The sequence below is a fragment of the Malus domestica genome, chromosome 14 (assembly GCF_042453785.1).
Source record: "Malus domestica chromosome 14, GDT2T_hap1".
NCBI lineage: Eukaryota > Viridiplantae > Streptophyta > Magnoliopsida > Rosales > Rosaceae > Malus > Malus domestica.
The window spans coordinates 20,805,825-20,820,132 of NC_091674.1; the positions used below are offsets into that span (position 1 = coordinate 20,805,825).

Sequence of the window (14,308 nt, forward strand, 5' to 3'; positions counted from 1 at the left end):
TAGTTTCATTCTGACATTGACACGTGTCGTGTTGTGATTGACTTCTGATTCTATAATTGGCTTCTGATATTGACACGTGTCACGCTGTGATTGGCCTCCTGGTTGGAGGGAAACTCTTCTGGATCCTTGACGGTATAACGTTGACCGGTGCTCAGTAGTTTTGGGATTGGTCAAGTATGGTACAAACAGTTTCAGTTTCCATATTTTCTTGCATTTTCTCAGAAACCAAACGGGGCATCAAATTTAATTTTTTTCTTTTTAACTCTTATTCTGTGCTTCGTTTTGATTGTTCATTATTGCAAGTTTCATGAATTGGGTTTCTCCAAGAATTGCGATATTTTTATGAATTTTTGTGCTTTAGCAATTGATGAAGCTTGAATTTCTATATAATTGATTACGTGTTAAAGAATAATCATACTTTTTTTTTTGGGTCAATGTAGAAAAAAGGGTTTTGATATGATTTTTAGATGTTCAATTTAAGCTAGGCAGCCTTCTAACTGTGTATTTTATAGGATTAAGTAATATGTTTTCTATGGTTGATGAGCTAAAATGTCGAAAAAATGGGTCTTCGTTAATGTTGTATATACTGTGAAACAAAATGCAGTGTGTGACTGTGATGTTTAGTCGTCTATCGAGCCTTCGAAATCCTTGAATTTTGTAATTTTCAAGTTGTTAAAAAAAAACATGTAGACGGGTAAAAAAAGGGGTAAATGGGTAAAAAAGGATAAATGGGTTAAAAAACGGGTAAACGGGTAAATGGTTATGGTTATGGTTAAATGGGTAAATGGTTATGATGGTTAAATGGGTACACAGTTATGTGTATGGTTAACCATTTATAAACGGTTATGGGTATGAATATAACCGTTTATGCAATTACCCAACAGTTATGCGGGTATGAACATAAACGGTTATGGGTAAATAACCGCGGTTACCCGTCCGCCATAACCATTGCCCATTCCTAATCAACACAGCTGACTCTCCCATTGCCAATCTCAGGTTCAGTAATTTAGAATCTAGATATACTTCCCATCCTTATTGGACAAAGTTTCATCAGTAAGACATGCCACTTTGGTGTATTATCAGTAATGTGATTAGTGTGTGGTTTATCCTAAATATTACAGTAGATCTGTTGTGTGGTTTTGGTATAGTTCGAAACAAAAAACTATTGAGGGTTCAAATCTCTCACTCTTTAGTCTATGTATATCGTTGTATGTAAAATATAAAATAAAATGGGTTTTTATCACAAATTGTCCTTGAAATTGACTATCACCATCATGATGGTTCCTAAAATTGAAAATCAATCAATGTAGTCCCTAAATATAGGTGTCGCAAATCAATGTGGTCATTTCGTCACAATTATGTTAAAAATTCCATTAAGAGTTGATGTGGCACATGAATGGGCCCCACTAGATTTATGGGTTTTTATCACAAATGATCTTGAAATTGACTCACACCATCAAGATGGTCCCTGAAATTGACCCACACCATCAAGATGATCCTTAAAATTAAAAATCGATGAATATAGTTCTTGAAAATAGGTGTCGTAAATCAATATGATCATTCCGTCACAATTCTGTAAAAAAAATTGTTATGTGCTGATGTGGGTTTAATAATTAATTTAAAAATTATCTAAATACCTTTTTGTACAATGGAATTTTTTTCTTATAATAGGCCCTACTCCGAAAAGAGATCATTTCCATAAATTCTCAAAGGCACAAGTCTTAACCAAGGCCTAAGAGAGGGTTTGAAAATAGTTTTCAACCAACAATAGACACACCTCAATTATAACCTCATTATCTCAAGGCAGACCTCGCCATTCTTTGAGTCACCAAACTACTAGGAAAGCGCTGAACAAGCGCTCCAAGAGTTGTGAGAATGTTGATCACCTAAATATTAACGGTGATGTCCTAGAAATCGTTGCCAATCAGCCAAGCCGTCACCAAAAGTAATCTCGATTTAGGTTCAATTCGGTGAAGGGTGTCAAAATGTGTAAAGATGAATGTATTGAGATATATTTTTTTTAGAGAATATACAGCGAAGGAGGTAAAGGAATGTGGACTAGGATCATAGGTGATTGTAGGATTGGGTTTTTGGGTTCACAACTTTTTATTAACTATTAAATTATTAAACCTATTTGTAATTAAATAATAATAATTAATTAGAAGTGTGTGATCGATTTATGTATTACATCAGCACATAACAAAATTTTTGACAGAATTGTGACGACATGACTATATTGATTTGGGACACTTACTTGTGGGACTACATTGATTGATTTTTAATTTTAGGGACCATTTTGATGTTGCAAGTCAATTTCAATGACCATTTGTGAGAAAGATTGACTTATGGGACCCCATTTATGTGCCATGTCTACACTTCACACAATTTTTTAACAGAATTGTGACGGAATAAATTCATTGATTTGCAACACCTATTTTCAAAAACTACATTGATTGATTTTCAATTTCAAAAACGATGTTAATGGTGAGAATCAATTTCTGGGATCATTTGTGATAACAACCCAAATAAAACACTATCAATGTTGTCAGAATTATTCACGGTTCTGATATTCAAATGAGAGAGAGAGAGAGAGAGAGAGAGCGCACTGCCCCCAAACCACTAAAAATTTAATTTTGATAAATGAAATGTCAAGAAGATATCCAATATTTCCAAATGCAGGTTTTCATAAGATGCCCTAGACACCTGTATATATGTATATATATATATAATTATAATTATAATTATACACATTTGTATCTGTATTCTATCGGTTCTATCCTAATTCCTAAGGACCTACAGCCACTTAAATTATACACATAATTTCTTGAGCTGAGAAACCAACAAATTAAAGAATCATATAATTGACTTGTACAAGATGATCCAATACAAAAACAAAAAACCAATCCCCCAGCCACCTGGCAGGACTGCAGCTGAATCGGATAAACAGTCGCCACCTGTCACGACCTGACTGGACTATAAAACATTTGGAAATCTTCCGGGGTACAAACTAGGTAAACCCACCTTAGAGCTGTCGTTGGCAAACTGTCAATAATACTGCATTGGACAAGCACCAAGGGTTATTTAACAATTACCAGCTGTGTTCGCAAGGATGCAAAACCACCGCCGAAAAAATGCCACCTGAGGGATCTTAACGACGAATAGGTAACCCGTAATTGTGGTATGTTTTAATCCGTCCGTCCAGGCTGGCGGTGACGATCACAAGGCCCCACATGTGAGATGAGCCAGACATACTCTGGCAAGCACTCTTCAAAAACTTGTACTCGGATCTGCACATCATTGGGGAAACGGGTACTGGACTTGAGTTTACAAGTTTCTCCTCGGGCCAAGTCGCGGTACCCCTTGGCAAGGACTTCTGTTCTACTTTCTCATCCAAATTGAGATGTTTTAAGGGATAATCAAGGCTGCTTCGAGGCAAATCCCCAATGAATCTGGGGGATGCAAGGGTTCCCGGCAAGCTGTTTACACCATTCCAAGGTATAGCAATCATGGAGTTGTGGGACACGAAACTCTCACAAGACCATATGTTCCTCGATCGCGAAGATGTCGTGTCCTGGCTATTGCAGTTCCAGATGCGTACATTTGAATCATCGCTTGCTGAGACAATGTGCTTTCCGTCTGAGGTAAAAGAGGCGGACATATGGTTTCCTCCATTTCGAAGACCTAACGAGGAATGACAAAACAGTTAATACTATAATCATTGCAGACTTTGGGGCTGGGGTGTAACAATAACTTAAAACAATTACGAAGATGAATAAAAGCTGATGCATACCCCTATATTTGCAGACGATATCTTTCCCAGAAATTATACGGACTACTGAATCAGCAGACGTCACCATAACTTTGCTTGGGTTGCTTGGAGAAAACTGAGGAATCATATTACACTTAGTATACCACAGAGAAATAAAGTGAAAATGGAAGAAATGACATAAAAATTGTTCATAACAACCTGAAAGCCAGTTATCCTTTTTCCAGGTGACTTCTTTTTGCCGTGTACGGTTATCTGAGCATCCAATTCCAGATGGTCATCTGAAAATATTGAAACCTCGATCACAAACTACAAAGATAGAATAAAAAAAAAGCACAAAAAACGTAAGGGCCCGTGGATAGATCTCACCCTTGCAAATTTGGCTTGCAAGAGAAGAGTGCTCAATAGCTCGCTCATACACTAACCCCCAAAGTTTTCATTTTTTCTATGTGAGACATTTTGAACAAATCACAAGACATTAGATATTTCACACTATCAGACCAAGCAAAACAAAAGGAAAGATATTTTGCAATGGAATGACATCAAGATAATCATCTCATGTCAGCGCAATTCTCAAAGAAAGAGGAGATTAAGGAACTCCCAGTTTTCTGCTACGCTTAAGAATCGGGTTTTAGTTAGAAGCATTATAGTGGCATACTATTAAGAAAAATTCACTATTAGGTCTTCGTACCTATGATGTTATAGACACAGCAATTTCCAGTCATCAAACCCACAATTCCTCCCTGCAAGCATCAAGAAACAAAGTTAAACAAAATCCACGTAGTTTCATGCTTAATTTTTCATTTTCCAAGCAAAAATCCAACAGACCTTTCCGTCAGGACGATAAGATACAGCAGTGACTATCTCGCGAACATCAATATAGTCAACAACCAGACAACGAATAATTTCCCAAATGCGAACTTTTCCGTCTATTGAACCACTGATGAAATAATTATCATCCAGAGGGTTGAAATTAACACATGTCACTGCATCGAATATCACAGCTTTAGATAATCATTGCAGAACTACATCAAAATGGAAGAAAGAATTGAGATCATAACGATATAGATAACCAACACAAACCAAGTCACTGGTATACTACATTGTAACAGAATGCAAACAAGTGGCAAGGCTCACCAAAATTACTGTGAGAAAAGACTCTCAGGCATCTGTCGCATCCTACTTGCCATAAACGGACTGTCTTATCAACAGAGGATGAGAGCAGAAACTGAAGCGCACACATAACACACCATTAGTTCTATCGAGTTCAGTGAATCAACACTAACTTGGCTGGAAAGAATAATTATAATAGGAAATAAAATCCAATTTCCTACCATTCTACAAATAAAGTAGCATATATTAAAAAAGAAATAGCAAAGCCAAAAGTATTACTAACCCCTTTCTTTGACCATGAGAGATCCAAGACCTCCCCTCTGTGTCCCCGGAACTCATGAACAGGCTGCTCCAATAAGCGAAATATCTTTGGAGGGAAAACGACACAAGCTGACTCTGATGATCCCCCCAATTGCTGCGCCTTACTCTGTTTTTCTTTATTCACATTGGGAGAGTTTAACTTGGAAAATGGATGCATCTTGAAGTACAGAGAAGAAGGATCAGAAGCAATATCAAATTTGTTGAATCTCTCATCCTCAATCACCTTCCACACTCTCACGACACCATCTTCACCAGCACTGGCCAAGTATTGCCCATCAAGACTGAACTTCATGGACAAAATTGAACCCTCGTGAGCCGAAAAGTGTTGCCCAGCATACAGTGAGGATAATTCCTTGGTCCGCTTTTTACTTGGATGAACTTGGACTCTTTGCATCCCTACCCCTGACGCAGATTTAAGACTGATGGGGCTCAACGCAGCCTCAGCCTCATGTTTATCAGCAACGCAAATCCCATTTCCTAATTTCCTTAACCATCCCCTTTTAACTTTCTTCTTCGCATCAAGAAAGAACCTAGCGTTATCAACTTCTCTCTGCAATAATTGCTGAATCAAAGGAGACGGTGCCTGTGCACTAAGAATTTCCCCATTAACCAATTGATTTAGCCCCGCTTGACCTAATCTGCCAAGCCTTCCATCCTGAACCAATTCACTTACAATGACAGTCATTCCGCCGTTCAAATTCCTCATTGCACGTGTGGAACGTGTATCATCCAAAGCACCATTTCCTAGTGATTCCCGAGCTTCAGTTGACAAAGAAGACACTGTTGACTGACTTGAGCAAGACGCCTCTTCCAATCCCCAACTTCTCAACATTACCCCACTATCTTCCCTAATTCTATCAATAATTTTAATTCTGTCAACAAAGACATCTTCTGAGTCTTCTGTCATCATCGAATTCGAAACCAAATCTACACCCATCCACTGCAGGAACTTATGGCGGCGCTCATGAACACTTTCCAAGTTGTTAGCCCACACCTCCTCATACCTTAAGAAACCTGGAGTACCAGAACTAAACTCCTCACAGCAATCGGAACCCCAATCCGAAACCGAAGAAAGGTCCTCTCGGGTATCATAAAATTGATCCTCACGCTCTTCACCATAACTCCCCATCAATTCACTGTTTTTTTTTTTTTTGCCTTTTTGTTTTCAACCCATGAAATCCCGAGTCAAAATCTAACCAACCAAAAAAACACAGATAAATTCAGACCCTCAAATTATGTTCTAATCTCTCAATTAGATAGCAGAAGAACCCAAAAATTCAATCTTTTTCCTTATCCAGAACCAGAAATCTCAAAATTTTCCCTAAACATTAAAATCCACAAACTGCAAAAGCCAAAAACAACCCAGCACAGATCCAGATATGATCTTATCTCAAGTCCAAATATATGACTTTCTCAAAAACACCAATCCCCAAATAAAAAACCCAACAGATTGTTTCCAAAAACCAAATCAAAATCTGAAACAGGAACAAACACTTGGAAAAGGAGAGTTTTGCTCACCTGGGTCACCACCAAACTTTGGTCAAACCCCAGAAATCTAATTTCTCATAGGGATTTCCACTTTCCCAACCCCTTCCAATTTCCCTTTCTCTCTCTCGTCAGCAACAACAACAAACAGTTTCCCACTTGCGGAAGCAAAGAATAACTACAATATGAAACTTTTAACAAATCAAATAAACTAATACAATAAAAGTAAAACAATAAAAAAGAAGAGAAAAAGGGCAAAAATTTGCCTCGGGTTGTGGGCCAGTAACAGGCAGAGAAGGGAGTGGAAGGTGCTCGGTGCTCGGTGCTCGCTTTCTCCTTGTTTGCGCGGTGTCTCTTTTTTCTCTATCTTTCCTCGCACAAACCACAATGCTGTCTGACACAATTTGATTGGTACGGATCCCTCTCTCCCATTTTTCTTTTTCTTTTGTATTTTGTATTTATCTTTTACAGTTCATGTCTTTTTCCCTCCATTTTTACTGCATGAGGAGCGTCTGTTTACTTTTCGTCCTTTTTATCGTTTTAAGTTTGTCATCGGAAATTTTATATAAGAAAATCAATTATTAAGATTTTAGATTAACTTCAAACCTTGGAGTAAATCTTAAGTTTTCCCTTCTATTCCTCTTTCCTCGTATCTCTCCAACCCTTGTTCTAAAATTGAGTTACGTGTTAAAACTTAAAAAAACTCAAATTCCTCTAATATTTAGCTCAAGATTAGTAGTGGAGCTCACAAATGAGAGTGAGAGTGAGATTCGGCGTTTGAAGCCCAAATGCCAAGGCTAGAAGCTCGCATGCTTGGCACGCGCCAAGCCCAACAGCAGAAAAGTCGCACCCATGGCTTGTCGCCCACTTGTCTGCTAGCAATCATGAGCCTAATGGCTCTTTTTTCTGATCATGCGGCCACAATCAAATGGGTCGTTGGTTTATCCAACGGTCCACATTCAAACTTTTTTTTTAGTTTTATATTTATATTTTTATTGAATTTAATGGCTAAGATTGAATATAATCAAATTTAATGGTAAAAAATGATCTAATGGTTTAAATTTAAATCCAAATGCTAAAATAATTAAAAATATATATATATTTAACTCAAAATTCATCTAAATTTAGTGATTTTTCAATAATTATCGGAATCTAAATATTTTTAGGTTAAAATGTTCATAAAATTAAATTAGGATAGTGTACATAATTTTTTTTTAAATTGCTTAAAAAAATTAGCCTAAATTTATTTTTTAATAATCTCGGGCTAAAAGTGAACAGTATCGGGAGTGTTTCGTTATAACTCCCAAAAAATATTCATGTAACTGTTACATGCAAATACGGACATATTTTGTTGTCAGATAAACTATGAAAGTTCTATAAATTCTGCTAAATTTAAGCTTCAACCGTCTAACGTAGATGCAAATAAATGTATATGCAAACAATCAAGAGTAGAGCCCGGTAACGTTTGTCGTGGGCTCTAGCCCACCCCAATTTTTGAAACATGAAAAGAAATGGTGTATTTGTTATGGATATTCTTTAATTGTGTGTAAATGCTAGATAGATTTGGTTTTTAGATTATCAATTACTCTAGTTATTCTTTTCCTATAGGATTGTATTTATTTGGATGACAAGTTAATGCTTGCATAGGGAGTAATACACACAAGAATCCCTAAGCATTCTACAATCTCTCCATTCTCTCTCTTTGTCTCACCTCCTCTCTTTCCCTCAATTAAATATAGGTTATAACAGTATGAGTATATTATAGAAAAGTAAAGTCTAGTATTGCTCAAACTAGAAATGAAACTACCTCTAACACCTAAATTTCACTCCATACTACAATCAAAAGTGAAATTAACTCACCATCTCTATAATTCCTAGCTTCGCGTTTGCAAACAATATCCTTGTTTAATAAAAGCCATACTAACAAATCAGTTGTCCATTCTTTAGTCTCATGTGCATATTATGTCTTCATCATTCTCTCATCATGTAATTAGTTTTATAACGAAAATAAATACGAAAGTGATATAGATTAACATTATTTACATCAAAATTTTACTTCAATCATACATACAAGCTAATAGCCATCAACATTATACCAACAAATTAAATATGGAGTTGACCAACCTTGCCTTGTTCGCAAGCTAAGTTAGTAAAAGGAGCTCGCTCCCGCATTTCACGTGTCACCACCCCTCTTTTGACTCTGAAGTCTTCGTCGTCATATTTGAACTAAGACTTCTCTTCTTGCAAGTTGCAACGCAAATATGCAATGGGCCCGTCCCGTTTTTTAAACTTCAAGTTACCGTGGAACTCAAGCAAATTGGGTTCACACTTTACCAGAAAGAAAAAAATTTATATTTTTGTGTTCTTAAGTTAATAATTTTAATATTTGGCAATGACCATTGCCATCAGAGAATAGTAAGTTAATACAAGAGCATGACCGGCCACTTCCATCTAAAACTAATATATACAGACACATGTACTCGTTTCTTGATAAAAAAAAAATATTATTTTCATAGAAATTAGCATAGAAACACACCAAATTAAAGAAATAAACAAATATTATGCAAGTGGCCCTTTACTACAGTGGTGGAAATGAGTTGAGTTATTACATCACGGCGTGGGTTCGAACCCCGTCGGTGACTATAATGAAATTTTTACCTATCACAAATATATAACATCTAATCTAAACTGCATATTAACAAAACGTCTTATTGTCAACAAAAAAAATGTAAAAAGACTATTTAAACATTTATCACAAAAAAAATTATGGGCATTTATGTAATTTTATAAAATCAAATTTTGTTGTTTTTTATTTAAGCTTCACTTACATGTGTTTTTAATATATATCTAATATTAAAAGATAAAAAATAAAAAACAAAAACTTCTCTCCCACTCCCACACGTTCACTCCCTCCCTCTCTCCTTACTTAAAAAATAAAAATTAGTATAGGCATATGTGTTGGAAATGTGCCCTAAAACCAATCATATGATGATACTTTACGGACATTTCACATGTTAAACTAATATAGTTTAATTTAAAGGGCAAAGATTATTCTTTGAAGCCGTCTCATATAAATGTTATACGCTTAAACAATAAGTCCAAGGAATATGTAATTGGGAGAATGCGATCTAAAGAAGTTAGATTTATGATACCATTCTCTTTCGTATACATATCCTAAACGTTCCTGATCATAGGATTGCCAATTGGGCATTGACAGTCCGTTAAAATCAGTACGTGCTATGTCTTCTCTTAGGGAGAGTGACTGGTCTCGAGTCATTGGTGTGACTGACACCAAGACAAGTACGTAGGTGCTCAATAGAGAATGAGTTCACTGAACGCGATCAATAAGGAGTTCTCATACTCATGTCAATGAGAACTCATGGTTGGGATAATGCAAAGTAGTCATTTGATCTGAGGCATCATAGTTGTCTTGTGGTTAGGTTCTTGATCTTTGACTATGTCAAAGTCACTCCATCCGAGGATGTCCATGACATAGTTGGGGTTAAGCCACTTAGCCATGGAGGCAAGTGAATGCGCAACAAAGGATCTCTAACCTTCAAACTGTTTAAGGGAGAATACTCTATGATATGATTAAGAATCTCTGGCCAGAGTATGAATGAGATTTAGGAAGTCGTTCTAAATCACATTCAAGGAAATCATATAAGTAAATGAATTAGATTGGATGGTAGACATGAATAAACTATCAAACCAAACAATGTGGTAAAAAGTATTGTATTAGAGAAAAACCGTATTACATTGTAATCCTAAACTGAATAGGTTCTCCACCTCTTCTGATTAGCTTGGGTAACCATGATATACTGTTAGGTATCACTCATGGTTTTTGGAAGCCCTAAATGTGTATAATCACTAAAGGGAGAATTGAAAGTAAGTTTCAATTCACAATCGATTTGAAAGAGTTCAATCGCCCACTGCCACGCTAAAAGGAACCTAATGGATTGCAAACCGTGTAAGGTAATGCTTGAAGGATTTGACGGAGATGAGTAAGGACAATTAAATGATTTAATTGTTTATGGCAAGAATTAATTAATATGTTAATTAATCAAACAAATAAGTTCATTTTAAACCTTGAGTTAGTTTTGGGCCTTAAAGCCCAAATTGGGATTCGAATCGTCAAGCCCATTAGCTTAAGTTGTATGACAACTTAACAAACAAAATTCAAGAAGCCCAAAACAGCCCAAAGGCTTAGGAAAACCGGCCATATAGAGAGGGGTAGTGAACTTGGCTTAATTGCAAGTTTGCCACTCCATTGTGAGGTGGTATAAAGGTAACTTTATAGCCATTTCATCCTTAGGGTTTCTTTTGGAGAAAAGATGAGAACACAAGCTCCCTTTTCTCTCTAAGAGGCCGGCCACCCTAGAGGATTTTAGCTAGCAATCTTACTTCCTCTAGGTCACTCATCTCTTCTTCAAGTCCTAACTTAGTGTGGAGACTTAGAGGTTCTCAACTTTAGGAACTTGGAGAATGCTTTCAACCATCCTCATCCAAGAAATCCATGGAGCTAAGAAGCAAGGAATGAATGCCCTCTCCTTGGGTGATTAGCCTTTGCTTATGCAAAGAGGAATCAACAAAGGTATTAAATTTTTCAACTCACTTTATTCTTGAGTTGAGTCTTAGTTCACATAACTACTAGGCTTTGAATTTCATAGGTAATGTTTTGTTTTGAGTGCATACAAGCATGATTCCGCCTTTAATTGTTAATTGCATGCCATAGATGTTGCTCAAATGAACATGTTTTTCACAAAATTTCCTTCAAGTGGTATCAAGAGCCTAGGTCTAGTAGTTGGTGAATCCTTTTGGGTTTTGTATTTTCATAGTTTATGATTTGAATGTTGTAATTGTTACAAGCTTTATTCTTTCTTCTTTGAATGTAAATTTTGTTAGAAAATTTGTCATCTCAAATGTTGTAGATGTAGTTCATATGAGCATGAATTTTTGAGCTAAAATTTGGTGCCATGTTTTTGGGGAAATTCTGCCAAATCCAAAGGGTGGATTTTTTGGTTCATGTTTGTCTTGTTAAAAGTGTTTTAAAGTGACATTAGGAACCCCTAAGTACCCTAGTATGGTAATATGTTTTTTCCCTTAAGTTTGAGAGTTTTTGGGGTGTCTTTGGGTGAAAAATGTTCATGGAGCTCTTATGGGTTTTCATGGATGTTCTTCATTGCTCTTGTTATGTTCTAACCAAGAACAAAATGGTTTGGTGTTTTGATTCAAAGTGTTTGATGTTTTTCATAAAGTTTTGTTTATGGTGATTGGTGTGACTTTATTGTAATAAATGGTATGACATGATTTGTCATTTTTCAATCAACACCATACCAATCACTTACACCTTTTCCTTGTTTCAAGGAACCATGTTTTATGGAAATCACTTTTTCAAACCTACCCATCATCTTTCACTTTTGTTGAAAAATTCAAAAGTTTTATGACACCATCTCTCATCCAAAACAGGCCACCCTATTAAATGGGATACTTTTGGGGTTTTTATGCAATTACATAAAGTTTTGATACTTTTGTGTATTTGTACTTTGACCCGAAAGTTTACATTTTTACGTAAAGGCCCAAAATCACTAAAGGACAAATTGTTTTGCTCCTTTAATGAAGTTTTTGCATTTGTTGAAATTTTTGGGTTCTAGTGTAATTACATGAAGTAGTGGACTTTTGCGTTTTTACAAAGGGACCTCAAAAGTTTATGTTTTGCAATATAGCCCAATAGTTGAGGTTATTGTTTTTCGGCCCAAATTAGTTGAGAACAAAATAGTTTTGTATCTTTAAATGAGAATTGGATTTTCATTTCATTTAGTTCCATTTAAATCAATTCTATGGTTACAAAAACCAAATGAAAATGTTGCATTCAAGTTTAATTAGTTAAAGCATTAATTAATTAAAGAAATGGTGATTATGAACCGAAGCCTACGATAATTGAGCTATGTCAAAGGCCGTCTCAAATTTGTTTGAACCATGAGAATGTGTAGATTAGATTTTGGTTGTAATTTGATATGATCAAATATTGTAAAAGAGCATAAGCTCTTCTTTACTTTAAAGTAATTTGTTTTGATCAAATGTTGTAAAAGAGCATAAGCTCTTCTTTACTTTGAAGTACTTATTTATTACTTTATTTGATATGCATGAAAATGAAGTAGAGGGTCCAAAGCCCAATAAGAAAACACACCTTAATGTGATTAAACACGTAACTAAAATCAATCACCATCCCTAGACCGAGATTCAACACTAGGCTCGTCGAATCAAAGGTTCATAGTCATCCTAAGGCCTTAAGGTAACTATATAGTCCATCAATGAATGCAAACCTTATGTTAGTAGTACCATATACTCTTGCTTTAAAAACCGTTTTACAAGCATAGTGGGAGTATCATATACAACTAAATCAATCACATGGACCAATAGTTGTAATAGGACCAAATTGTTTTAATAAGATTAAAATGCATGCTTATATGTGATGAGACCTAAAACCCTCAACCAAACCATTATTAAGTTGATAAGCGTGAGAGTGCTTTGAACACTCTTTCGTGGCCTTCCACCGTGGTAGGCTCCGATCATTTGTGACTCGTACACCGACTTCACCCTATCATGGGGGAGTACAAAGTGCGTGCTTACACTCAGGATGAGTTCTATATGCATACATGATGTTGTGAAGGTAGGCAACGAGAATGATCAACATCATATCATTGTGAGGTTGTTCTTGAACCCCTACTCGAACTTGCATGGTGGGAATGACTTAACTAAGTGCAATGGAGCCAACATCATATCATTGTGAGGCTTCATTCTCTAGAGGCCAAATAAGATGGGTACTTGCAAGAGATGCAAATGAGTAAGCGTACTCTCTCATTATTATTGATGCTAGCTAACATCATATCATTGTGAGGTGGGCTTGGTAATGATGAGTCTCCCATACCCTACTAAAAGTTTCCTCCAAAACTCTCGAATTTCGATGAGGGATATGGAATTTGCCAAAAATAATGGGTGGTGCTATTTGATTTAAAGACCCGGATCAAATGGATTAAAATCAATCAATTTATATTAGTTATGTATTTATTTTCCAATATATTTGCAAACGCTATCCAAAACTTCACAAAGAAAAAGCCGAAAGCTTTAGTTTCCGGACTTGGTACTACAATCCCATAGATTGTCTTTAATGGCTTGTATATGTACCTAAGTAGTCTCATCCTCGCAATCTTCCTATTGATAATGTATCATTGGAAGAACATGTTAGATAAGTCTATCATAAAGAGGACAACACTTTTAATGTCATAATTCTTCAATTACAAATTGTTGTATGAAGAAGTAAGAGTTGCTTTGAACAACCCTTAGTTAACTCAAACATTAGTGCTCGTTTCTTTGTTACATGAACAAGGAACTTGAGAAGTAGGCACAAAGGCATGAACATTTTATGTGCCATGATTCTTCACTTACAAATTGTTGTAAGAAGAAATGAGAGTTGCCTTGAACAACTCTTGAAAGTTTGCAATTGTGTTTAGAACATAATGGTTGGTTGACAAAAATAGTCCATCAACATGGACTTATGATGATTGTGAATCATTGAGTGTTGGAGTGTTAAACCACTTTTAGAGACGGAAACTAAGGAAGGAC

The 14,308-nt window shown here is 35.9% G+C and overlaps 1 protein-coding gene across 1 annotated transcript; it reads right to left on the minus strand.

Annotated features, from left to right (window-relative positions):
• Positions 1–2,666: 2,666 nt before the first annotated feature.
• Positions 2,667–7,116, minus strand: LOC103452581 (uncharacterized). Its single transcript, XM_017337095.3, has 9 exons — positions 6,952–7,116; positions 6,719–6,863; positions 5,163–6,392; positions 4,904–4,994; positions 4,595–4,752; positions 4,458–4,509; positions 3,968–4,047; positions 3,791–3,884; positions 2,667–3,681 (listed from the first exon to the last, which is right to left on the minus strand). The coding sequence occupies exons 3-9, from the start codon at positions 6,327–6,329 to the stop codon at positions 3,149–3,151; spliced, it is 2,175 nt and encodes a 724-aa protein (XP_017192584.1). The 5' UTR covers positions 6,330–6,392; positions 6,719–6,863; positions 6,952–7,116; the 3' UTR covers positions 2,667–3,148.
• Positions 7,117–14,308: the final 7,192 nt, after the last annotated feature.

What these genes read in the sequence shown, in the direction of transcription:
- LOC103452581 (XM_017337095.3), bottom strand. Translation starts at nt 6,329, where the DNA reads ATGGGGAGTTATGGTGAAGAGCGTGAGGATCAATTTTATGATACCCGA. An exon ending in CTTATCGTCCTGACGGAAAG is followed by an intron (nt 4,510 to 4,594) that starts GTCTGTTGGATT and finishes TGATGCTTGCAG; the next exon opens with GGAGGAATTGTGGGTTTGAT. An exon ending in CTGTGTCTATAACATCATAG is followed by an intron (nt 4,048 to 4,457) that starts GTACGAAGACCT and finishes CAATATTTTCAG; the next exon opens with ATGACCATCTGGAATTGGAT.